Below are 27,980 nucleotides of genomic sequence, written 5' to 3' on the forward strand. Positions count from 1 at the left end.
TCAACCTTTTTATCTCCTTACCTGCTTCATTGGTTCTGATCATGCGGGATGGTGCACTTGGGTCTCCAGTCCCAATTTTGTTGGTTGCTACAACTCTAAACTCATACTCCACCCAAGGGTTCAGTTCAACAGCCATTGCAGACTCCATGTCTCCACTTATCACATCAGGAACTGCAGACAGTGAAAAAATGTACAGGTCACTCAGAAAGTTGAAGCTCACATGCATTGTTTCAGTGGCAAATGTGTATGACCATCAGATATGACAGATATCAAGGATCAAGTATGTTAGAAATCAGAGCTAGTTTTTTTTGACAACGTGGTATTCCTGAAAAGGCAAAGAATAAAAGGAAGAGGGAAGAGATTTCTGCTTATTCACAGCTGCATCACTCAGGAGTCTTTGTGTTGTCCTTTTATAGATGTTGCTAAGTAACATAAAAGGAATACAAATAATTTAAAAAAATTAGTGCTTTTAATTTATCATTGTTATTTCAAGAGTATCTACAGTTGCTGCTGGTTATTATTGTCACAGAGCAGGTGTTTTGAAGAGCCTGCTTGTGCTATTTTAAAGTTTTTCTCACCTGTTTTTACTGTCTGCCAGCCAAGAGAAAATGGACTGCGTGCTTGCAGGTTGTAGAGGGAGATTGGGCTGTGATTGTCTGCCCCAGGACTCCAAGAGAGTGTTGCTGTGGTGTCTGTAATTTCCTCCACTATTACAACCCCTGGGGGACCAGGAGGACCTAGAAATAAATTGGAATAATCAAACAAAGCACACCATCATGTTGCTGAACAGTAATAATACAGGAGAGATATTCTGTAGTGTGTTCAATATCCATGAAATACAGCAGTTAAAATCATGGTGCTAGCTTGTCTTGAAAAATTTCTACTGTCAAACTGTGATTGTTTTTACTCTTTAAATGTTATGCAGGTAGAAGCAATTAAGCTGTCAGAGTGACAGCAGAAGAACCAGGAATAGAAACAGATTTCTATAAAATCCTGTTGTAATTGTTCTGAATGTAAAATTGAAGGAAAAAAGAAAGCATCCAGGCTAGATTGAACAGTCACAATCACATCTCTTCGTGCGAGAATTCTCAGCAGGAGAAGTGAATATCAAAATGAAGCAAGGTAGGATGTGTTTTGTAAGGAGAATACTAATAATGCTAATAACTGAATTAAGAATACAACATATATCCTCTTTATCAAATTCACTCATTCAATAAAACAATCTGGACTACTATCCTTCTGAAAGTCCACTAATTATTTGACTGAAAGCTACTGAAAACAGAACCCATACTCAAATATTTTTAAGACTGATCTTTACTGTAATTCCTTTAAAAACAAACAAAATCACCAAAAAAGTTCTCATTTGAGAAATTTGAATATTATTTATTCCACTTTGCCATACTTAATAAGAAAATATCAATCATCAGTTTTTAAGTCATGTGACTGCTCCAATAAGTGAAGCCCCTTGTAATAAATATAAATTTGCAATGAAAACTTGCCTATAACTTCCTCCCTAGCCCTAGTTTTCCCCTTTAATTCTTCCTGATATTGATCTTAATCATGTTTTAAAACATTGTCCATTTGCAATTGCCAAGCCAAATCGGAGGCAAGTTTTCCCTGATTCAGGATCCTTTTTTGCAGCTGTTGGAACCAGATGTTTATGGGGACAGACACATCTCTGTTATGGGCAAATGCAAGATAAAAATCTCTCTTATACTTAAAAGCTTATACAAATACAAGACAGGACTCAATACTTATAATGCTACTTAATTAAAATAATATGATGAATAGCTATAATTAATTATGAAAAATCTGAATATTTTTTGCATCCAGTTTTTTTCCCAGGCTCCTCTTGTTGGAAGCTGAAGTTCTGCTTCTGCATAGATGGAAATCTGTGAAATCAGAAATGCACTGTCAATTTTCTCCAAAAATGAACATGCAGGAAAAGTAATGATGAAAACACTTTTATTAATAAAAAGAAACTGTGGCTGCATTTTTGGGGAAACCCAATGCTCTTTGCATGTATCAGACTTTCTTCTGAAGTCATAGTGTAGCAGATCTTTTGGACACCCTCCATTCCCTTCCATCGCAACTGTAAGGTACCATGAGTGGTGTGGGTGTAGCAGAGCTCAGCAACTATGGATAAGAGAGGTAGATATTCAGGTGTGGTTTCAACATTTAACATTGCAGTTGTAGCCAGTATTGCTGAACTCACCATTATCTATCTATCTATCTATCTATCTATCTATCTATCTATCTATCTATCATCTATCTATCAACCCATGTACCTACCTACATATTTACTTGTCTGTTTTGCTATTTTATGCAACCAAATCTTTTTCTGGCTAGAATCCTTTAACTAGAAACAGTTTTATGTGAATATAAAAAGAGTGTTTATGTGAACTATGACAACATTTTGTTCCAAATTTTTTAATAATTCAACTCTGTAGTCTTAGAGTGAAGCAGACATTGAATTATTGAAGTAATAAAGCAAGTTATATTTTTCACTTTTCTCTGTTTGCTTGGTAATGACCTACAAGCCATGAATGAACATTAAAATATTGGTAACATAGCATTTATCTACCTGGCATGATGGCTGCAGATGGATGCAGCCTGTCTTCACGGGGAAAGAGGGTTCTAGCTGAGGAACTGGCGGGACTTATTGACAGGTGTTTAAACTAGGTATGAAGGGGGAAGGGGACAAAATGACGACCGCTGGGACTGAGGGGCCAGTTCGAGGCTCCAAACAGGACTTGATGGGTGGAGACAGTGGAGTTCAAAGGCTTGGAGAGAGGTGGAGGGATGCTGCTTCTCTTAAGTGCCTGTATACTAATGCGCGTAGCATGGGGAATAAACAGGAAGAGCTGGAGTTCTGCGTGCGGTCGCAAGGTCATGATCTCATCGCGATCACGGAGACGTGGTGGGACAGCTCGCATGACTGGAATGTTGTCATGGAGGGCTATGTGCTTTTTAGGAAAGATCGGCTGGCTAGGCGGGGTGGTGGAGTTGCTCTTTATGTGAGAGAGCAGCTAGAATGTATTGAAATTCACTTGGGGGAGAGTGATGTAGCAGTGGAGAGCTTATGGGTGAGAATCAAGGGGCAGGCTGGTAAGGGTGACACTGTTGTGGGGGTGTACTACAGGCCCCCTGATCAGGATGAGGAGGCTGATGAGGCCTTCCAAAAGCAACTGGATGTAGCGTCACGTTCCCAGGCACTGGTGCTTATGGGGGACTTCAATTATCCAGATATTTGCTGGATGACCAACATAGCCAGGCACGCACGGTCCAGACGGTTCTTGCAGTGTGTTGAAGACAACTTTCTGATGCAGGTGGTGGAGGAACCGACGCGGGGAGGGGTGTTACTGGACCTTATTTTCACCAACAGGGATGGACTTGTTAAGGAAGTAAAGGTAGGGGGCAGTTTGGGTTGTAGTGATCATGAGATGGTGGAGTTCAAGATCCTGAGCGGAAGAAGCAAAGCAATAAGTAGGATTGCTACCCTGGACTTTAGGAGAGCCAACTTCGATCTCTTCCGGGACCTACTTGGAGCTATCCCGTGGGCTCGGGTGTTAGAAGGTAAGGGGGCCTCTGAGAGCTGGTCAGCATTTAAACAGCTCTTCTTCCAAGCTCAGGATCGGTGCGTCCCTGTGAGCAAGAAATCTGGAAAAGGTGGCAGGAGACCTTTGTGGATGAGCAAGGAGCTCATGCGCAAGCTCAAAGGAAAGAAGAAAGTCCATGAAATGTGGAAAAAGGGTCTGATCACTTGGGAAGAATATAGGAATGTAGTCAGGGCCTGCAGGGATGCAACGAGGAAGGCTAAAGCCTGTCTGGAATTGAATCTAGCTAAAGTGATAAAGGATAATAAAAAAGGCTTCTTCAAGTATGTTAATAGCAAAAGGAAAACTAGGGAAAATGTGGGCCCCTTACTAAGTGAGGGGGGGGTCCTCGTAATGGGGGATGCTGAGAAGGCAGAGATACTGAATGCCTTCTTTACTTCTGTCTTCAGTGAAAAGGCTCCCCTGCAGGAATCCCACACCCTGGAGGTTAGTGAGAGGGTCTGGGGAATGGGAGACTTCCCTTTAGTCAGGAAAGAGGACGTGCGTGAGCGCCTAGGCAGTACTAAGGTCCACAAGTCCATGGGACCTGATGGGGTGCATCCACGTGTGCTGAGGGAGCTGGCGGAGGTCATTGCCGAACCGCTCTCCATCATTTTTGAGAGGTCCTGGACAACAGGGGAGGTCCCTGAAGACTGGAGGATAGCCAATGTCACTCCGGTCTTCAAAAAGGGCAAGAAGGAAGATCCGGGTAATTATAGGCCTGTCAGCCTCACCTCCGTCCCTGGAAAGGTGATGGAACAGCTTGTGCTGGATACCATCTCCAGACAACTGGGAGAAAAGGAGGTTATCAGGAGTAGTCAGCATGGGTTCACCAAGGGGAGGTCGTGCTCGACCAACTTGGTGGCCTTCTATGATGCTGTCACATGCTGGGTGGATGGGGGAAGAGCGGTAGATGTAATCTACCTTGATTTTAGAAAGGCGTTTGATACTGTCTCCCACGACATCCTTATAACAAAGCTGAGGAAGTGTGGGATAGACGAGTGGACAGTGAGGTGGGTTGAGAACTGGCTGACTGGCAGAGCGCAGAGGGTGGTCGTTGGTGGTGCAGAGTCTGGCTGGAGCCCTGTAACCAGTGGTGTCCCCCAGGGGTCTGTGCTGGGTCCGGTCTTGTTCAACATCTTCATCAATGACCTTGATGAGGGGATAGTGGCCACCCTCAGCAAGTTTGCTGATGATACGAAGTTGGGAGGATTGGCTGACACGCCTGAAGGCTGTGCTGCCATTCAGCGAGACCTGGACAGGCTGGAGAGCTGGGCAGTAAGAAACCAGATGAGGTTCAACACAAGCAAGTGTAGGGTCTTACACCTAGGGAGGAATAATTGCATGCACCAATACAGGCTGGGGGATGAGCTGCTGGAGAGGAGCTCTGCAGAGAGGGACCTGGGCGTCCTGGTGGACGACAGATTGGCCATGAGCCAGCAGTGTGCCCTCGTGGCCAAAAAGGCCAATGGCATTCTGGGGTGCATTAAGAAGAGCGTGTCCAGCAGGTCGAGGGAGGTGATCCTCCCACTCTACTCTGCCCTGGTAAGGCCTCATCTGGAGTACTGTGTCCAGTTCTGGGCTCCCCAGTACAAAAAAGACAGGGATCTCTTGGAAAGAGTCCAGCGGAGGGCCACAAAGATGGTGAAGGGCCTGGAGCATCTCCCCTATGAAGAAAGGCTAAGTAAACTGGGTCTGTTTAGCCTTGAGAAAAGAAGACTGAGAGGGGACCTGATCCAGGTTTATAAATATCTGAGGTGTGGCGGCCATAGTGGTGAGGCCAGTCTCTTTTCAGTGGTACGTGGAGACAGGACGAGGGGAAACGGACATAAGCTGCAGCACAGGAAGTTTCGCACGAATGTGCGTAAGAACTTCTTCACGGTGAGGGTGACAGAGCACTGGAACAGGCTGCCCAGGGAGGTTGTGGAGTCTCCTTCTCTGGAGATATTCAAGTCTCGCCTGGACGCCTACCTGTGCGACCTGGTGTAGGGAACCTGCTTTGGCAGGGGGGTTGGTCTCGATGATCTCTAGAGGTCCCTTCCAATCCCTACAATTCTGTGATTCTGTGATTCTGTGATTCTGTGATTTATAGCAATAAAAGCAACAAAATAGTCACATGATTATCTTAAAAAAAACCAACAAACCAAACCAAAACAAACAACAAACAGAATTCATTGAAGTTTAGTATTATAGATGTATGATGGAGAAATACTCTATGAAATATATGTTTGCAGTAGCCTAGAATACTGCACTGGGCTATAGGAAGAACAATGCTTTCCCCCTTCAAGGATAGTGAGCAGGTCCCATTGTCAGGAATTTCTTTTCTTTCCTTGCTCTGCCTGCTTAGCAGACTTTTGAATTGCTGCTGTCAGTGCTTTTCATGTCCAGTCTGGGATAAGATGGTGATTCACCTTACACCCCCTTATGACTCTTGGCCTTCTGAAGTCCTGTGGCAGACCAAAAAATAGACAATTACACTTACACTGGAATTGTCTCAAACATCTGCAGGACAAAACCATCACCATCAGAACAAGCTAAAGGCTGAAGATGTGGTCAGAGAAGGAATCCTTGTGTAGATAAGATGGCTTGACTGCAATCTTGATGATGAAGTTGTTGACAGCAAACAGTGATGGCAAACTCATTGACTATGATCCTATAAATTTAGGAGGCATAAAAAGATGCACAAGAGAATATCAGGGGGATTTCAAGACTTCAGAACTTCTGGATGAGTGCTCTTGCAGAAAGAGACACACCCATTGGCTGGACCAATGCTAGAGCTCGGACTTCTGTTCTCCTTCTCTGTCCTGTCCATCTTTCTTTATCCACTCCTCCTCTGTCTCTCAATTTTCTGTCTTTTCTCCCAAGTAAAGTTGTCAAGTAATGCAAGATGTACTTCAGTTTCCCATAAACTCACATAATTTAGCCACACAGAAAGATATAAATAAGTGTGCCAGTATTTTTAAGATAATTGTAGTACAGAGATTCTGAATAAAACTGATGATTGTATTTGGATCCTGAATTATGTTTTTGCCTTAATCTAATTGAGGGAGGAGGATTTGTGAATCTGGTCACCTCTCCCTCAATTCATAGGTGGGATGTGATAAGACCCCCTTTCATTTGCAGTTGAAAGGTCTTGGTTTTCTTTTTGTGAGAAAGCGTGACAGAAAGCTGCATGACCCACATGACATCCTGGTCACCAAATCGGAGAAAAATGGATTTGACGGATGTACAATTCACTGGATAAGAAATTGGCTGGATGGTCGCACTCAGAGAGTTGTGTTAACTTCTCAGTGTACAAGTGGAGACTGGTGATGAGTGGCATTCTTCAGGCATCTGTACTAGGACCATTTAACATCTTTGTAGGTGACACGGACAGTGGGATTGATCTCAGCAAGTTTGCAAACACCAAGCTGAGTGGTGCAGTTGACACATTTGAGGGAAGGGATGCCATCCAGAGGGGCCTGGACAGTCTTGAGAGGTAGGCCTATGCCAATCTCATGAAGTTCAACATGCCAAGTGTAAGGTCATGCACCTGGGTTGGAGAAATCCCAAGGACAATACAGACTGGGCAGAGAATGGCTTGAAAGCAGCCCTGAGGAGGAGGATTTGAGGGTACTGGTTGATGAAAAACTTAGAATGACCTGATTATGTGTGCTTGTAGCCCAGAAGACCAACCATATCCTGGGTTGCATCAAGAGAATTTTGACCAGCAGATCAAGGGAGGTGATTCTGCTCCTCCACTCCACCCTTGTGAGACCCCACACAGAGTACTGTGTCCAGTTCTGGGGACCCCTGCACAAGAGAAAATGAAGCTGACCACAAAGGTGGTCAGAGGATGGAGTACCTCCCCTGTGTGGACAGGCTAAGAGATGTGAGGCTGTTCACCCTGGAGAAGGTTCCAAGGAGACCTTATAGTGGCCTTCAGTACCTGAAAGAGGCCCCAGAGCTGGGGAAGGACTATTTTTCTTAGGACAGGTAGCAAAGGGATGAGCGGAAATGGCTTTAAACAGAAAGAGAGTAGATTTAGACTAGATATTAGGAAGAAATTCTTTAATATGAGATTGGCGAGACACTGGAACAGGATGCTTCCTCCCTGAAGGCATTATAGGCCAGGCTGGATGGGGCTTTGAGCAACCTGGTCTAGTGGGAGGTTAGAACTAGGTAATTTTAAAGATCCCTTTCATCCTAAACCACTCTGTGATTCTGTGTTTCTAAAGATGTGTCATCTGCACTCCTCCATTCCTGCCATATATTTGTTCTTCTCTGGTGGGATGCACCAGGTCAGGCCTTTGTCTCAAAATAGTAAATCCCGGGGCCAATTTAATAAAGGAGGGAGGTCTTCAATCTTCATCATCTATTGTTTCAGGCTCTCTGCTGATGTAGGAAAATGCTAGTGAAATATTTATTTGTAGCCATGGGGTAAATTTTAAAGGAAAGCTGGGATTCTGATACAATCATATGCTTTTACTGAGTTGGAGCCCAAGGCCAAGAATTATAACATGCTCCCAAGCACAAATAAAATTAAAAGAAAATATTTTAGTACTTTCTCTCTACAACAATATTTCTTCCATGCACACTGAATATTACTGAAGAGTTTCTAGCCATGGTATTATAGGAAATAGAACAAGTTTCTTACTTATATAAAAACACATAAAATATATTTATGCGGATGTCTCCTGCTAAATTCTCGATATATTTTGTTGTAGGAGTTCTCTCATGTTTTTTAAACCTTTCAAATGCATTCCTAGTCGTGACAATGTGTCATTATGCTTTCTGAGATGCGTGCTCTTACACAGTCTGTAGGATGACTGCTAAAAAGCATTTCCATTTCCAACAGCAGGCACTCTTGAAAGCGGATTAATAAGGGACAAAAGCCTCTGTGATAACAAATGTATGAGAGTTAGCCAGAACCTGAGTGCTATGCAGATGTCACTCATTTTTATAGAAATCTCATTAAATTTTACGCTTGGGTGTTATCATTCATGGTGTCAGCTGGATGGCTAATGCAGAGAAGCATTTTTCCCAAGGGCTCTGCTATTGTTCAGGATCTCTAAAACAATTTTTTAGTTGAGAATAGCCAATTGGGGAAAAAATGCAGTCTTCTCAAATGGTTCTCTGGAAACTACACAGAAAATGACTGATTGTAAGTGCATCATAATGCAGTTGACCTTCATAGAGAAGATATTTGAGGCTGCGATAGGCTCTTGTGCAGCTCTAGGAACATTGGAAAGCCAGTGTAAGGATATTAGTCAGTTATCTTCTTTCAGAGCAGTTCCATGGATGGATGCTTCATTTCAGGATGTGCATTTATACATTTTGGTGAACTTATTTTATGTGTTTTTTTATTGTTGGGATTATCATCCTGAGAGATCTTTTAGATTACTTCCCATGATACAATGTTAAAATGAGAGTTCCTTAAAGACTATTACCAATAATAACTCTACTAATTCAGAGAGGCAGTGCCCTTTCCTGTGAATCCCAGGATATGCATTGATTTACTCCACTGCACTCTGATCAAGATAACCCTTACTTTTACCAAACTAATAAAAAGTCTGATGTGTAACACTTCATGAATATAGAATTCTTGTCCTGAAGATTTTACTTTCTGAATGACAAAGTGTAATAGCTTGTCATCAAGAAGACAATAGGTTAAAGAAAAGAGTAAGAGGTGATAACTACAGGATAATGGAAAAAGAACATGACAAAACAGGAGCCAGACTGTTTCTTGTAGCATAAATCCATATTGCTGTGTCCACCTACAGCTTTCCATATATTGATGAACAAGAGGATGGATCGAAAGTGTAATTTGTAATGAATGCAATGGGCACTAAAGCTACATTCTCAGCCTCGTTTCTACAAATGTGGTATATTCAAGTGGTAAGACAGCTACATAAAGACCTGGGAGGATGGAGAAGTCATAATCCAACTTGACCAGGACAAGCAAGGAGGATTCTTCAGGTTCAGATTCCAGCCTGCACTCCAGAGCCTTTGAGTTGGATCTATGCTTTGTGGCATAAAAACAGTTCAGGAAACATTAACTGAAATCTCACTTTATTAGAAAAGAACTGGTAGCCTCTGAATCACATTATGAATGACATAAATATCTCTCACTTAGATAAAGGTGCCTAAGATAGAACACACAAGTGATTTTTAGACATTCCTCTCTTATTGGCTTATCCTTCTGATAACCTGCATCACTTGTCAGCTGTCCAAGATCTGATTTGTGTTGCTTCCATTGCTCTCACAACTCAGAGCTTCAAAGATAGATTTCTTTCAGGCACTGAGTTCATGAATATTACCATACCTCACTTATGTTTTTGAATTTGATTCTAGGCTTTTTTTTTTGACTGAAGACATAGATGTGAGTTAAGTTAAGGTGTAGCCTAGTTAGAATTTTTTTTTTCCTGCTCTATTTTTAAACTCCTAGGATTCTCTCATTCAAACTGTTGAACATATTACAACTTCAAGACAAAATCATATTGCTGGAAGTTTTGGTCTGGAGTCTGTAGGTTAAACAGCTGATGATCCATCTACAACACCACATACAGAGAGAACAATAGTGCTATTTGATAGAGGAAATCCTCAGCTACAAAACACCAGCAATGAACAACAGTCTTCACGCTGTGCTCATAAAAATCTGCATGGCCATTCAGAGCATGTCTTATCTTTCACTTCATTGTTTCTACTGTTGAAGTGCATCACCTACTGCCTCCCTGCACTCATATCCACTGTTTGGTCTCAGTGAGCATTGATGAATTTCAGTAGGTGCAATTTCTGGAGAGAGGAATTCAGTTCCACACCTTTGCTCCATCCATACTTTCATGTCAGGCAACATTTTGTCAGACTACCCCTCTGCTGCCCTCTGTTGAATGACAATAAAATGTAATGGAATATTGATAGGAAGATTCAATCTCTACTGCCATTCCACAACATCTGCCTCCGACACTGTAGGTCTACAGAATAAAATAGGAGACCTTACTTTTGGAACAGCCATTGTAAAATTATATACTAAATACAACCAAAGAATAGACCTTATTGATCTTATGTACCTTTGTGCAGTTTGCCTGTCCCTGTCATACTTTCAAACCTATGTCATGCCAATTATGCCTTTTTTAGAGAATACTTGGGCATAATAAATGATTTCCATGATCATACAGATGAACAGGTAGTTTGTGGTGTCCATTCTTGTTCGAGAAAGGGAGCAGGACCAAGAATGTAACTGTTCGTATGAAAAGTCTGCTGTACCCATGGACCACAGAGAGCATTTTACCATTACAGTCATATCAGTGTGCCCAATAAATGGGGCCTGTACTTAGGGCATCCCCATGTCCTGTGCTACAGCACAAATGTAATTTCAAGAACCACAAAGAATTTGCTGACACTGTTTACATTTTATGCAATAATGCTGTGGCTCGTGGCCTTTAAACCGAAGCGCTTGTCTTTAAGTTTTATTGGCAATATTACTGTTGAAAGGAGCCGTGTGGTCATTCTAACCAGAAGTTCCTGAGTGATATTTGATCCAGGTCAGTGGAGTTCAGAGGAGAAATTACTTCTCTAAAAATATAACATGAGGAGAGCAGATTTCTTTCTTAGACAAGATGAATAGGTTTAAATATACATTCTGTTTACATTACAGAAAGTCAAACATCGAGTCAGTGGTTTTTAGGACTGGTTCTCTCTGCTCCTTTGTAAAACCAGAGCTTAGCCTTGACTGATTCTACAGTGCTTTAGTGAAACAATCTGAAAGAAAGTTTATTAATCTGGACATGAGATGACTGGTCCATAGAGCATTTTAAAGCAGTTTGTAATACAGTATACAACATCTGGCTCAGTAATTTGTGGTTAATGCTAACTAGCTTGGGTGTAACACACTGCAGAGGAGTTTTGAAAGAATAATTTATGAATATGTCTTAAGTGACAGAATTTGACAAAGTTACTGAATCAGTAACATATTATAATATGTACATGTATTCATTCATTAAATAAATATTCAACTATTGGAGACTCGGTACTTTTGATTAGACACTAAGACTATCATGATGAGCCTTAAAAATAAGACAAGAAAAGGATAAGTGTAGAAAATAACCCACATCACTCACTATGAACAGTCTGAAGCACTGTTCTGATTCACATCAGACTATGGTGCCATGCAATGATCCTCTTCTGTGCAGGAAACTCCCTAGTGTTCTCTGAAGCTGCTGCTGCAGCAGGAGTACCTCACGCTTCAGTGGGATTTCTGCTCTTAAAAGACTACAAAAAATCTCAGACTGACCTTTGTAAAAGTTGCAGACTGCTGTGTGACATCCTCGACTCCCACTATAAAGCTGAACTGTACAGCTGAACTGTGCAGTTGCTTTTCTAAGCTAATCCTCCAAGCCAAGGATCCTCTAAGTAAAGCCAAACTTGCAGAATAGGAGAAAGGAATATTACTAGTGTCTAAACATAACATGCATACTTATCCTGTATTAGAGCCTTCTGCTTTAGTTTTGTGAAAAACCTGTGCAGAGACAGTTCAAGCACTGGGGTGCCAATGATAGGTGGAAATCCAGCCAATCGGAAAGATTTTGATACTGTGCTTCTTTGCTAGCCAGTATTCACTGAAAATTGAGGATATGAGTGGATAAATAAAGGTTAGTAACCAGAAAAGGTATGTAACATGGGAGAACTATGGACTGAAGTCAAGAATGAGACTGACGTTCACAAAATCATTAATCACTTCTGCTTCTTAAATAGCTGATGACTTCAAGTGATGTGGAAAATATATATTTTTTTATTTTATAGAAAATATATAGATTCCTCTGTAAGCAACTTTGTTTGTATGAAAAACATCTCAAGCAAGCAAAACAGCTTGGCATAAGTGAAGTGGAATCAAGCGAAGACTTGTGTCAGCAGTGTAAGTCCAGTGATATGATTGTTGTTACATTAATTCACTCCAGTAAAACTGCTTCTTTTCCCATCAGACATACACAATGCCTCTTACAAAATTCCTCTGAAGTAGCACATCTGCGCATGCCTAGTTCCAGAATAGTTAGTTACCACTCTATATGAAAAGATGATTTCTCTTCTGGATGCCCTTGAAATATGTCAGTCTACTCTATACGCCTCCTGCTGCTGCTACAGGCTCTGATGATTGCCTTCCAGAAAATCTTGCAGTGGCATATAAGTCTTTTTGCTCTCATTCTTCTGCTGGAGGGGAAATGTGATGTATGTATTTTATTTTCCCAATTCAGCGTATTGGCTTAATCTGTCGACAGTGGTTGAGTTCCTTTTTTGGGCACTATCCAGCTCAATGAAAGAATTAAATGTTTGTGTTACTGGAAGGGATCCTAAATCCTACTCTAAAGAGTCAGGTTTTCATTTGTTTCTCTCCTGGCTTCTGTTTTTCTTGCTACTTTGCCTCATAAAAGGTATGGAATTTCTTGATATCACTTAAATCGCTGGCCTGCAGATATAACATCCTCTTGAGAAGAACTAAGTGTGTTTCTGAGTCAGGATCTGAGCGAACCCGAATATGATATTGTTCCCTGTAGCTGAGCATTGCAGTTGCTGAACTTGATGGTAAATAATGAGCATCGCATCTTCTGAATTGAATCAATGGCCCACAGCTCTTGAGCTTTGAGCTGAATCCTATGTGTCATCCTCTTCATATTCAGGGAGTTAAAGACTACACTGAGGACTTCCACAGAGTTAAAGTGTGCATCTAGAGTGTATGGTAGATCTCAGATGGATGACACTATCCAGCTGAGGAGCTTCTGTATGTGCACAGAAACTTGAATATTTAAAACTCAGGCACCTGGTGAATATGTGAGTGCTTTTGGACCTTTAAAATGCCTCAAGGGTGTTTGAACATTAAATGTGAACTTCCTATCCAACCTTCGTGGGCTTAGGTGCCAGAGTCAGTGAAACATATCTTGCTGTAAATCATAAAATAAAAGTTAATATGCTTTAAGCAAAAGACTGATTTATTTATTCATGTTAATAATAATTTAAGCAATTTGTGATTATGTATAGCAGATAATTTCACAGAAACTTATCTTGAATAAGGAAATATTTTTCCAAGTTATGGAGTAATCTATTTGAACGTAAACAGATAGTGCCAAGTATGTCAGGATAGCAATCTTCTGAAGGTCATTGTTCACTAGCAGGAGACTGGCATGAAATACTTGTCATTCATAACCCATATCAAGATTAAAATGCAAGACACTTAAGCTGGAAAGCTAATGTACTGCCTGACAGGTCCAGCTGTCAACAAAACATCTCTTCTTAATAACACCTGCATTCTTGGTAACATTAGAAAAATGAAACAAAAAGGGAAAAATAAATAACTTGAGCTCAGAAAACAAAATTTAGAGAACAATGAAATGACTAGAAATCACTAAAAAGTTATTTCTTACTTTTGTATGCAGAATTTAGTCACATTTTCAAAGCATTTAGGAATGTATCTGGATTGTATTTTGAGAGGTAAGTAGCTCAAGGTATTTGAATCCTTGTTTTGCCCAAACATGGTCTAACACAGCATTTTATATCTAACTATGAAGTGTTCCTGAAAGAGATTCACTAGAAAAAAAAAAAAAAAAAAAAAAAAATAAAAAAAAAATAAAAAGTTTGACATTTATTTAATTGCAGCTTCCCTAAAATTAAGAAATGTAAGGTAGTGATTTTGAAAATGATTTGAAAATATTTTTTAAAAGTCTATAACCCAGAATAAAAAGCTGAAGAATAGAAACTTGCAGCTCTCATTTTTTTTTGCATCTCACACACATATGTAGTAAATTCAGAGACATTGCACCATTACCTCCACGTAAGTAACTAAACTGAAACAAACAAACAAACAAACAGCAACAACAACAGAAAACCGTGATGACATTTACTTTTGTTCTGAAATTTAAACTCTACTTTATAGTGCAGGGCAAGGAAAAATTTCTGTGCAATGGTAAAAATAGTTTCAGGTTTAGTTCCCTGGCCTATATTCAAGGCACCTTCCAATAGAAAAACTCACAAATAAGGTGAATTTACAAAATCTAAATGTATATTTATTAAGGATATGTATACTGGCAGACTATCAGTTTTATCAGTTTACTCATTTTCACGGATGTGCTGAACTTGGTTTCTGTTGGCCCTTCCCAGAGTTCACAACAAGATTCCTGGTATCTTGCTTTTGACATGGGTTGTAAAGTTTAAAACAGGAAATTGTTTTCAATGTGAATAGAATGAAATTATTTTACTGAAAACTATACTGGGAATAAATAATAATATAGCTTTGTATCTCACTGACTTTATTGTGTTTTTTTTGTTTGTTTGTTTGTTTTTTGTTTTTGTAGATGGCATTTTCTTTTGTGAGGTGGAATTATTCAGTATGCTGACATGTTATTGAAAGATCTATTGCTGATCTGTTTCCCCAAGCAAAGCCTAATATCTCCAAAAGCTAAACTTAAAGATGTTTGAAAGAAGTTGCAATCTGGGATCTTCAAAGAGTATCAAATTGTAGGCTACTGAGTGCCCTCATTAAAAAGATGAGTGAATAAAAAAGTATGAGCGATATAGAAATCAAAATGAAATTCTTCTAACAGTGTAAGGAAAGACACATTACATTCTCCTAAATATTTTGGATTTTTGCAACATTGATGTTCATGAAGAGTAATCATTAATGACTCTGCAATGTACTTTAATCATAGAATCATAGAATCATAGAATCATAGAATGGCCCAGGTTGAAAAGGACCTCAAAGATTATCTAGTTTCAAACCCCCTGCTATATGGAGGGTTGCCAAACACTAGACCAGGCTGCCCAGAGCCACATCCAGCCTGGCATTAAATAGCAATGCCTTTAATCATTTGCTGCAATAAAAAACAAAGTCATCCTACATTTTTTTTTTTTTTGTGAAAGAAATACTGTCACTGTAGGAATTTATTTTATTTATTACGCATAGATGTCTTAAGATTAACTACTTCAGCAAACCCCATATTCTGTATTTTCATGGAAAATTACCTTTACATCAAGACAAAAGCAGTCACACAATGTAAAGCAGTTTGTGTCAGGGATAAACTTTTCTTACTGCATTCTATAATTATTAAATCATAAAAATAAGGGATGAACATTTTAAGCAAAGTATATTTCAATTTAAATTCTATTATAAAGCTGTCATAGTTTTAATTTCATGAGCAAGGTGGCATGGCAATGTGGCATTTGAATACATACATTCTGATACTTCTTATAATACACTTTTTTTACATTTATCTCAAACCTCTTCTTCAGATAAATATTTATTTTCTATTCCAAATTCAAGAAACCTATTTATATACAATTTAGTAGCTGGTCTGAAATGTTCTAGACAGTAGTAAGATAAGAAACTTTTATCACTTAATAAATTCCATAGCATTAAAATTGGCATTGCCTTGCCTACCCATAGAGCCTCCAGCTCTTGTCTGAGGGAGGTAAAAGTAACATAAGTCTTGCATAACCCACAAGGTCGATTCAGATTTCATAAGGCGGCTAAAATGGCATTATGTGCCTATGCTGAGGAAACTTAATGCCACCATCCCAGTAGTGCCATAGCTCATAGAAAGTTGATGGTCCTCAAAATGACTTTATGGAAATATTTAGCAGCTACTCTCATCAAAACGTGAAGAGCTCTGCACTCAACCAGAAACATTCTTTATCATTTCAAGTGTATATTCATCCTAAAAGTGATGGATATGAAAACATCAAATCTAAAGAAGTGATGAAATGTGATAGAATAAATATTTTTGAAAGATTATAATCTCTATATAATTTTGATTTATATTTTAACTGAAGTTCATTTTTTTATCAATGATAATAAAATATCTCTCTCAATTTATTCTTTCAAAGGCCGTGTAATCCACAGTGAGACTGTCCTGCTCTGCTATCCTGCAGAGATCTGTGAATTTTGGCACTGCAGCACTCTCCAGATATATTGCTGGAAAGTGAACTGCAAGTTCTCAGCTCCCATTGTTCATTAAGCATACACACACACATACAAGGAGTGCAGAACACAGGCGTACTCTGCATAAGGGGTTGTACATATGGCATTAAAGATTAAAGTTTGGCTTTACTGCAGGCTAATGGTGTCCTATTTCTGGTTTTATGTCCTGCAGAACACTGACCACATGTTACTGTGTGAAATCAGAAGTGTTAAATGGGAGATAGAGCAACTCAACAGATTACAAAACTGGGCCTAAAGATGCTGTCAAAATTTGGTGAACACAGTTCCAAGTGAGAAAAAAAAAAGATCCCTGTCTTATTATGGAGCTCCTGCTTTGCTGTTTGTACCTTTCATTTTACAGAATTATTTATGGTCCCTTTTATTAAAGGGTAACTATTTCTAAACCATTAAACCTGGGAGGATGCCTTGACTTCAAGGTGAAATGCAGAGAATCGCACAAAAAGCACAGAACCCATCATACCTACCTACATACAGACCTACATTTGTGCAAATTGTTAAGATTTCATTTACATTCCCTGGTGCACTGACGGTGCTTTGAGGCCACTCACCCCTAACAAGCAGCTCGGTCTCATCTGACACAGTGTCTGCTGCAGTCTGGACCCTGCAGCCGTATCTCCCGGCATGCATCAGCAGGATGTTCCTGATCATCAGGTCTGCCGAGGACGCTTGCTGAAACAGGCATGAAAAACCCATTTAAAATTTAGTAAATCCGTGTGTTCAAGGTAGCTCACAGAGTGTTTTGTGCAGCGTGAGAAATTCACATCTGCAGCTTTCATCTTACAACATTTATGTTCCTTAATATCCCCTTTTGAGGATTATCAGCAGATAATCAGCACACTGCATTTATACAGTTATTAATAAGGACTAAAGAAGAGGATTTGTGGTTTTTAATAACTTTGATTTTGATTAAGGCACTCCATGGATATTTGCATGCTCAAAGAAAATAAATCCAAGCTAACACAAAGAAATTAATTAAAGAGCAAAACAGAAATATTTGATGTAATCCTTGGCATTGCAAATGTGCTCTTAGAAATGAAAACGAGTCTTCCTTCCTCTTCCTCTTCTCTACAATGCAATCATATTTGGAGTATGTACCTCAAATGAAATTAAGATCATTTAAAAGATGATGTTAATTGATTCTTATTGACGAAGGAGAAATTAATACTAAATAAGATCAAGAAAATATTAACAAATTCTCATTTTCCCTGCTGGAACCTATACATATTGAAATCTGAAACATGCAAACCCTGGATATGTGTGCACAGAAAGCTAGTTCAGATTTTTGTTTTTCAGTATTCTAGGCAATGGTAACTACAGCCCCCCAGAATTATGAGCAGAAACTTGGAAGATGGAACAGTCATTTATTTTGAGAATGGACGGCTTTTTTTAGAAATATCTGTACTATTTAATAAACTCAAATGATAATATCAGATTTTACACATACACAGTTTTATCTGAAACTTACTAGAGTCAGTTTCATCTTATTTCATCATATATATACAAAAGGAAATAATTCAGTTAGATTTAGATACTGTTATATTATTGTATATATATTGTTATATTATACTGATCAGATAAGAGTGAATGAAGGCCAGCATGAGCATATGGTATAGGAATTACAGTTTACTTTCTCAATTATGATCTATAATAATCTATACTAAAACAAAGTATATTTTTATTAAATACAATTCATACTGTAAACTATTGCATAAACTGCTTTTATATTAGAACAGTTCATTAGTAAGGGACCTCTAAAGTTCATCTAGTACAACAACCTGGCCACTTCTAGGCTAATTAGTCTTCTCTTAATTTTCATAACCAAGGCAAAATCTCTACCAAAGCATATTCACACGTAAAGAGGGAAAAGAGAGGTGGAAAGTCAAGGCCATTTAGTTTAATTGCTCAGAAGCTGAGCAATCCTGGCTGCCATCCTCTCTTCCAGGGGGCTCATGACTATATACATCATAGTAATATTTGAAAAAAGAAAAAAATATATATATTTAATATCTGTGTACTGGTGTAGCTGGGCAGACGAGCAGACATGGCAAGAATCACTGCTTTAAGTGGAGAACAGTGCAGTAAAAAGGTACCCATGAAACACTTGGATTTAATGCAGCAAAACAGGATATGCAACTGGGGTTGTTTTAGGGCATATGAGTGGAAAGAAACTACTCGTGATATGTTTAATACAGATGGATATAAGTTTAGACACTAGCTTTATTATTATGGATAATGATATTTTAGATTCTATTTAGATAACTAGGAGCTGATCAGGCCTTTTAAAAATGACAGAATTATTTGCTGTTCAATAGCACCAAATGTCTTTACTAATTTGGGGGTCTTTATACCATTATATAAGATAAAAATTTCAGAATCAAATTTTATATAGCAGGAGTTTGGAAATGTCTAACTTTGTGGATAAAATGCTACTGTATTCCTAGATTTCATCCTATTTTTGTACAAAGTTACATAACATATAGAAAGAGTAAGCAAAGGCTTCATTAGTGAAGCAAGTGCTATTTCTATGCTCATACTCATCCACTAGAAAGTGAGGACTATTCCATATTGACCCTAAAGCAGCCTTCATTGTTGGGAATGAAGGGAAAGGTACTAGGAAGGTATTAGAAGATGTAGTAATAAGCCATAATAGAATCTTCGTTATCTTGTGTTGATTAATACAGAGATTCCCCCTTAGCCAATTCATTTTTTAAACTACTGTCAATACAGTGGTGCCTGGATTGTCATCACATTTATCTATGCTGAAAATTAGCTTTGTCTCTGAACTTCTGCTGTCCTGGAACAAAGCCAGGAAAGGAGAGGCTGAGGCCAAACACTCAATGCACGTAAGAATGCACTGGAGTTTTAAATTGGTTTAAAAACAATGAGAATTTCAAAGAAAAGATGCTACAATATCAGTGACTCAAGGTTTGTGCCCCAATCCCACCACTTCCCTACCTTTCTTTTTTCTGTTCTTGGGTTTGCTTTTTAGTAGTGCAAATCTTGGGATACTTTTGCAATAAGAGGTTCAAGGCTTCAGTAAATTCTTATGGTCAAACTGATGTGCTGGCTGTCTATATCTTGAGCCAATCTCCATAATATATTACTACAGATGCTTGTTTAAAATTTACAATTCATTTTTAAAAATCTACTAAGAAAGAATGTAGCAGATACTCTATTAAGAAAAATGTCCAAGGTCAGAAATTGTCTCTATTTTTTTTTTTTTTTTCTGTCTTCTTTCAGTGGAAAATGACATTTCAACAAAAGCACTCTTTCCCCTTTAGGCAAGACACAGAACAAGTGAGAAGATTGCAAGTAGTATGGCAAGAGCTCACATCTTGGCTATACGACTCAGAACAGCCTGAGGTATCAGTGACTATGTGATTCCAATATTACTGAAAGCCAAAATTAGTGTGTCTAATTTTGTCTACATTTATATTTCCACTATATTAAGTGTACATTTTGAAAAGCTGCATGTTACTCCATTAATTTGATGTTCTTAAACAGAGCACATTTTGCAATAGCCTCACCAGCAAGAGTAGAGGGGCAGGATCAATTCCCTCTCCCTGCTGACCATCCTTCTTTCGATGCAGCCCAGGATATGGTTGGCTTTCTGGGCTGCAAGGGCACATTGCTGGCTCCTGTGCAGCTTGCCACCCACCAGTACCCCCAGGTCTTTTTCAGCAGGGCTGTGATCTATCCTTTCATCCCACAGCTTGAATTATTAGTTGGGGTTGCTGCAATACAGGTGTAAGTCCTTGCACTTAGCAAGTGTATTCATTGTTGTTCAGAATAACATTTATAACACATTTAGCCAAGTATATAAATACTTGTATTTATTCAGTATAAGTGTCTATTGTGTGGAAAATACCTTGTATTTAACTAAGAGAAGGCAGATTTATCAGTCAACTTCTAATGATTATAAAGAGAGACAAAATTAAGCTCCAAGGCCAACATCAGCTATGAACCTACTGTAAAGCTGAACACATTCCCTGTGTTCATTAACAGGCTGAAAAATAATAACACAGCTACTAATGCTATCTGTCATGACTAATGGTTCTTTCTTGGACAACAAATCATTGTGCCATTTATATTATACTCCAGAATATCTCATTAATCAGGTTCTGCATGGATCCAGTGATCAGTGCTGCGAGTATTGTAAGCATGTGAAGAATCTATTCTTCTTGCTGCTCCAGTGTGGTATGTAGTATGTTATCTGAGGTCACAATTATGTCTTCAGTGTATCTAATTAGAATTACCACTAAGGTGCTTCTTGAACTACTTTTTCACCAGAGCTAATCCCACTTATATATACGTTTACTTTTAACATAAAGGTACTTCCCCAAACTCAAAAATGTTTCAAGGAGCATGTAATATTCATATTTTGCTCAGTGAGCATCATTCTGTTGGATTTGTTTTTTTGCATCCATTTCCTTAATGCTAGTGATTTGCAGAGAAGACATGAAACCAGAAAGTAATGCAGTAGTTAATACTTTTTATCCATCCTACCTTCTTATTGAGAAGAAGCTGTACTAGGATTTTTCCTGGCTGTTTCATAAATCCTAAGAAGATGTGAATTGCTTTGCTGTGAAGCAACCTCTACATACGGTTCTTAAAGTGCAGAGAATTCTGCTTATTCTTCCTGTGTGACTGAGTTCATTACCTTGAGCCAGTTGCTAGGAAACCTCCATGTTAATCTGCCCATTCATTTTCTGAGTTTTTATCTCCAAATCAAGGTAGTTCATTCAGTATCCTATCTTTTCTTTTAAAAGTTTTGCACAAGAACTACATATAAGCTGCCTACACTTGAAAAGGAGATCACAGTTATAATGCAGAGCCCTTTCTTAGCATCCATTAAGTCTGTTCTTTACTTCCTCCTTATCTCTTCCATGGAAGAATTAAACATTGGTTTGATTATTGCACAGCTCTTCACATCTGTTCAAACTGCAGAATCATATCTGCAAAACATGCATGAAACTTAGAAATCATTTTCTCCTCATAGTGTCATTCATTTCACCTGCATTCACATCATCTATTTCTAATACATGTCATTTTCCACACTGGTCATAGTACTACCTTTTCACACTCCAGCTGCAGTTCTATGAGTGTAGCTCTGTTTTACCTTGTCAAGAGGGACAAAAAGAAAAGGTAGATTAAAACCCTGGATAATCAATAGAGATGATTTTACACTGCAGAGGCATGGGGTCTAGCATTACTTGTGTCATGAATTGGGAATGGGAACTCCATCTGGCCACCATGTGGTGAAAAACATCTCCTGCTTAGAGTAACATAGATAAAAGGTTAGTGAGGCTGTTGTAACAGATCACGACACAACAAAAGGTTAAATCAACAGGGAAAGGAGTGGACAAAGCTTGATTGCCATTACAGGAAAACTTTTATGACAAAAGCCTAACTAGTGCTTGACTCAGTTCCTTATTGCAACTGCATGGGTTGGCTGTGGCTGGCTCTCATCTTACTCACTTGAGAGTTAGGTGTGAAGATGCTTTCCTACAAAGGGAGTTTCTATATAGAAGAGAATGGTTGATACATGGTACAAAAAGCTTGAAAAGATGTTATCAAGTCACCTTCTGTATAAACTGAGAAGAGTAGAACAATGCTCTGTAATTAAATAGGACAGTGATTTGATCCTAAATAAGAAAGACCACAGCCATTAATATGACCTTCTTTAGCTTAAGTAGTTATTCAGAATATATGGGAGGGTTTTCACATCTAGAACACAGGTGAATTCCTGACTCAGACATTACTGGATTTAGCAGAATAGTCTTTATTAATGAAATAAAGTCAGTCAGGGTGAATTGAAAAATGATTTCACAGCTGAATCTTGTTTGTTTGATATATTTGATTAGCAGTGGAGTTTATTTTTGGTGAATTTATCTGAAGTAAAATAATCATCTTACAAAATAAGCTCATGGCAATGTTAGCTTTGTAACATCAACAGTAAATGAAAAATAACAATACAATAAAGCTCTTTTAAACTATGCCGACAATTTATATGTAGAGTACGATAGATTGTTGGCTTCCAGCCAATCTCTGTTCAAAACACATTTAGGATGATGTAAATGCCATTTCATGCAAATTCTTAGCTTTAAGACATCAACCACTTGCCTGCTCTTTGCTCGTGCTGTTTACAAATTGCAAATATTTAATGTTTTTTCTTTAAAACAGGTCTTTGTGTTGATGTAAGGATCATGGAAAGGTATATACTGCTGTTCATCTTTTAACCATATAAGCATTTTTATCAAATATTTCCTTACTGTTACTGTTTCTTGTGATTAGTGGTATATAATACAATAAGAACAGCAGTATACTAGCATTCAGGCTGGTACCATTTGGCTGAGAACCATCTGGTTATACATATTTCACTTTGTCCCTACTATAAGAAATTGTAAAAGAGACAGTTCTCAAAGTTTCAGATCTGTGGAATCTAGGAGAATCTTCAAGTGGGGATGTGGGCCTTTCCAGAAGCAGTATTTCTGAGTACTTTGCTTTGTAACAAACAAAACAGGAATAATGAAAAACTTGTTTTTTGCCAGGGAATTACTGGATAGGAACAGATGTAGGTATTGGAGTGAACAGAGTGGACATTAAAGTGCAGCCTGATTTGCTGCAAATGAATCTAATTCACTGTATTGAGAGAAGGTAGAAGAGATGGAAGTAAATGAGTATTGGGAATCAACGTCTCAGGTGCTAGAGTAGATTTGTGAAAAAAATCATAGATCAAGTTTTTATTGAAAACTGAAAAGAAAGTGATTTAGGAAAAAAGCTTAGGAGATCAAACAAGACTGAATGATTTATATGATACCTGTGCTCTATTTGAAGATGTAGATAGAGGAGAAAAATAAATCATAAAAATGTGATTTGAATGTAAGAGTGGTGACAGCAACAGATGAAGATGCCAGAAATGAAAGTAGAACCCAGTGGTAAGAATTGTGGCATTTAAGAAGACACATGAAAAGGAAGCATGAAGAGCAGATGTGATGGGTTACATTAGCATTTAACACAAAGGAGATTGTGACAGCCATACTTGGGAGAAGGGTGAGGGGAAGGAAAAGGAAAAGGGAATACTCTTCCTGTTGGCCAGCCAGAGTGAGTTCTCCTCTCAGGACTCTCTCCAGTGCAGAAGATGACAATGAGGAAGTTGAGAATTGTGTCAGTTTTTACTGTCTTTTTTTCTTAGTGCTCTATCCTTTTCTCTGAGACCTGTCCAATCTTTTTATTGATTAGTGTTGATTAGAATATGTTAATTAAGGGCATATACTGCACATTGAGGGATTGCTAAGCTTCTGAAGACATATTAGATATTTTTAAAGTAGTTTTTTGATTGTTATTTACTTTGTTGCACACTGTGCTTTCTTTTGCTCTAACATTATTCAAAATCTACAAAATGAGGAACAAAGAAAGGAAGCAGGAAATCCAAATGATTTTCAGGCCATTGGGAACTTTCCATAGGACTCTGCTATAGGAATACAACTGGGATTTACAGGTGCAAGGCTGTAAGATCAGAAACAAAAGAGCAGCAGCATAAGAAGTGCAAGGGAGAAATCCTACCAGAGATGATCAGGAACAGCAGTTTGAAGCAAGATTCCAGAACTGTATGTGAAAAACACACTGCACAGAAGTCTTAGTATTAGGCCATATTAATCAGATGCTCAAAGCACCAGTGGTGCTGTTACAGCCCAGATTAACACAGGGCCAAGCAGTTAAATGGGAAAGAATAAAGAATGTCCTGTTGTGAAATATCTTGTATATACTCTAGAATGTTTTTTTCTTTTTATAGTGTATTTCTTTTAAATAAGGAAAGGAAAAAATACTTTAATTGAATAAGCCAGTATAAAAATTTATTTGGATGTTATTTTTTAGTAGCAATCATTTTTATTATTATTTTTTTAAATAGAAATCAGGATTCAGGGAGGTTAAGAGACTCACATTGTCCAAAATGCTCAGTTATCTCCCTGCTCCAATGTAAAATGAAAGAGAACACATGCTATTTATTACCTTCTCTCACTCTTTACTCATAGCCAAAAATAGCATTTGGGAACACCAGTTTACACGCTTGTTTGATTCTGGGAAATACTCACTATCCTTTTCTAACATGGCATAAAGATATGTCTGCAAATGTAAGCTGTTTATTGGAATTTTTTATAGCCTGGAATTAGTGCATGGTAAAGGGTTTTCTTAATCCACATTCTTCACTGTGTTCAGACTTTTGGTTTGTAGCTACTAATCACAAAATAAAAACTGTTGAAATATCCTTATTCCAGTTTGTCCCCTCCTTGATACACAAGAAATTTCTATTACTACAGGAAATACTTCAAAAGACAAGGTACAATTTCATTTGGAAACTACTTCAGATCTTTCAAGTACTTAATTGCTGTAGAGTCACAAATAGGCAAAATCTGGTACTGAGAACAGGGTTGAAATATCTAGATATAGATTAATTAGATCTCCGTTCTTTTTTTTTCAACAACTAGGTAACTATTATGGCTACTTGCAGTGAATTGGATGTATCAGTATTAGCCTGAAAGAGAATTATCCTCTATGCACAGAGCATGTCTCTTCTACGACACTTTTGCCAACTATGGTTTTCCTTTGGGGTCGGTGTTAAAGTAGGGCCCTATTTAATTAGTCTTGTTTGTTTTATGTCAAATAAAGAGCAAAGATTTTATTAATAGCCTGCTGTTTTATTGATTCTACATAGTGTAGAACTTAGTGGTGCCTATCTAGAAAATGATAATGAAATTTTAACCTTAACTGAAATGTGATTGTTGTTCTACAAACAAACTGAGGAGAGAAAGGAAAAAGTCGGGAAGGATGCAAAGTCATACTCTCCCATAGTTTCTAGGCTATTAGATTGAGGTCTTTAGTTCTAGCCAGTGCCTAATGTACTGTCCAGTCCTCTATAGCCTTTTCTAAGTGAAACAGTAGATTTTAACTCACTTCTGTCTGGATAAACGACCACTGAAAAATTCAACTTGACAGTTTATGTTTATTGCTTCCCATCGTTGCTGTTTCAGTTAAGACCAAAGACCAAGAAGTTATTGAAACTAAAACACTTTCCTCAGTCACTGAGTGAAAGACACTCATGCAGATCAAGGTGAGGGACTCTGAGAGAAATGCTGCTGCTTACCAGTATGTGGATGACCACAATAAATCATTGTGCTTAGCTGCCATAAAAACAATATCAACTTCGAAACACAAGTTTGGAATGGGAATAGCTGAATGAAAATCTACACACAAAATCAGATGTTTTTACCTAGAAAAGTGATACCTCCTAGTGAAAATTAAGGTCAATTAACTTAACTGGAAACCTCAAAAAAGCAAATCTCCATCAGTGATGAATAGGATTTTGAATGGGATTTCTAGACTTGACAAAAAAGAGTAAGATAGAGAATCAAGGCTACTTGAACAGAAACAAGAAAGCATATGTTTTCTGCACCAAAATGTTCACTGTTGTTGCCAGAGGAAATCTTGTCAGTTCAGACTTCCATGGAATGTCATTTTTTTTAATTACTGGGACTACCTCCTCACAGATCCTGAAATGTTATAATGTCTTTTGGTAGATCAAGTATGATTTTTATAATGCCAAGAGTCCCTGAATATTTGTATCCCTTTGAATGATAATTCTGCTACCAAATGTATTGTAGAATTATGCATGCAAAAGATTTTGCATGTTTTCCTGTCTGAATGTAGACTGCAGCAATAGCCCCAATGGATTTTAGTCTCTTTCCCTTAATATTCCTTTCATGCACAGCTTTGTGCAATTTGACAACTATACAACATTTATCCTCTTGCCAGACAAATCCCTGAAGTATCTACATTGCCATAGGTATAAAATCTTTCATAGCTAAGGAAATAGCAACAAGGACACTTTTAATTTGCATAAAAATTAATTCTCAATCTGGAAAATGATAGCAATTTTTTTTTTTTTTTTTAATAAATATATATGTAGGTTGCTCCAAAAGCAATGCTTCCTAGTTAGTTATGGAAACTAAACACAATTACAAAAGTATTTGATAGAACAAATTCTCAAAATAGCTACAAAATACTATTTTTCAACATAATCACCATCATTAGCTGTGCATTCTCCATCAGTGATGAACAAGGGCCTGCATGTCATGCTAGTAAATATCTGCATGGCCATCCAGAACATGGCTTGTCTTACATGGCCCTATTGCCACTGCTGAAACATGCCATCCGCCATCTTGCTATGCTCACACCACTGCCTGGTCTCCATAAATTCATCACCATCAATGAATGTCAATGGGTGCCATTTTTTCCACATGAGGGAATTCAGGGACACATCTTTGCTTCATACGCACTTCCATGTCAGATACCATTTGTCAGACTGTCCCCCTGCTGCCATCTGTCACATGGTAACATTGTGTAATGGAAAATTTGTGGGAAGGTTCTGGCAAAGGTGGTAAAGGATAATAAAAAAGGCTTTTTTAAGTATGTTAACAGTAAAAAGAAGACTAGGGAGAATGTGGCTCCCCTACTAAGAGAGGGGGGTGTCCTCGTAATGGGGGATGCTGAGAAGGCAGAGATACTGAATGACTTCTTTGCTTCTGTCTTCAGTGAAAAAGCTCTCGCTCGGTTATCCCGGACCCTGCAGGTTAGTGAGAGGGTCTGGGGAATGGAAGACTTTCCTTTAGTCAGGGAAGAGGCAGTCCGAGAGCGCCTAGGAAACACCAGTGTTCATAAATTCATAGGACCCGATGGGATGCATCCACGGGTGCTGAGGGATCTGGTGGAGGTGATTGCTGAACTGCTCTGTCATCTTCGAGAGGTCTTGGAGAATGGGGGAGGTGCCTGAAGACTGGAGGATAGCCAATGTCACTCCGGTCTTCAAAAAAGGCAAGAAGGAAGATCCAGGTAATTACAGGCCAGTCAGCCTCACCTCTGTCCTGGAAAAGTGATAGAACAACTTGTCTGGATGCCATCTCCAGACAACTGGAAGAAAAGGAGGTTATCAGGAGTAGTCAGCATGGGTTCACCAAGGGGAGGTCGTGCTCGACCAACCTGGTAGCCTTCTATGATGGTGTCAGTGGCTGGGTGAATGGGGGGAGAGCATTATGTAGTCTACCTTGATTTCAGCAATGTATTTGATACTGTCTCCCACGACATCCTTATAACAAAGCTGAGGAAGTGTGGGATAGATGAGTGGACAGTGAGGGGGGTTGAGAACTGGCTGACTGGCAGACTGCAGAGGGTTGTCGTTGGCGGTGCAGAGTCTGGCTGGAGACCTGCAACTAGCGGTGTTCCTCAGGGGTCGGTGCTGCGTCCAGTCTTGTTCAACATCTTCATCAATGACCTTGATGAGGGGATAGTGGCCACCCTCAGCAAGTTTGCTGATGATACGAAGTTGGGAGGATTGGCTGACACGCCTGAAGGCTGTGCTGCCA

The 27,980-nt window shown here is 38.8% G+C and overlaps 1 protein-coding gene across 1 annotated transcript in view; it reads right to left on the minus strand.

Moving 5' to 3' along the window:
* The window catches only part of CNTN5 (contactin 5), a 591,619-nt gene that overhangs the window by 37,885 nt on the left and 525,754 nt on the right, over positions 1–27,980 (minus strand). Inside the window, exons 15-17 of the mRNA XM_085216325.1 lie at positions 17,109–17,229; positions 579–737; positions 22–171 (exon numbers count right to left, since the gene is read on the minus strand). Coding sequence (XP_085072451.1) covers positions 22–171; positions 579–737; positions 17,109–17,229 — 430 coding nt within the window. The remainder of the gene's footprint in view (positions 1–21; positions 172–578; positions 738–17,108; positions 17,230–27,980) is intronic.

Source organism: Meleagris gallopavo, chromosome 1 (genome assembly GCF_905368555.1).
Source record: "Meleagris gallopavo chromosome 1, MGAL_WU_HG_1.1, whole genome shotgun sequence".
Classification (NCBI taxonomy): Eukaryota; Metazoa; Chordata; class Aves; order Galliformes; family Phasianidae; genus Meleagris; species Meleagris gallopavo.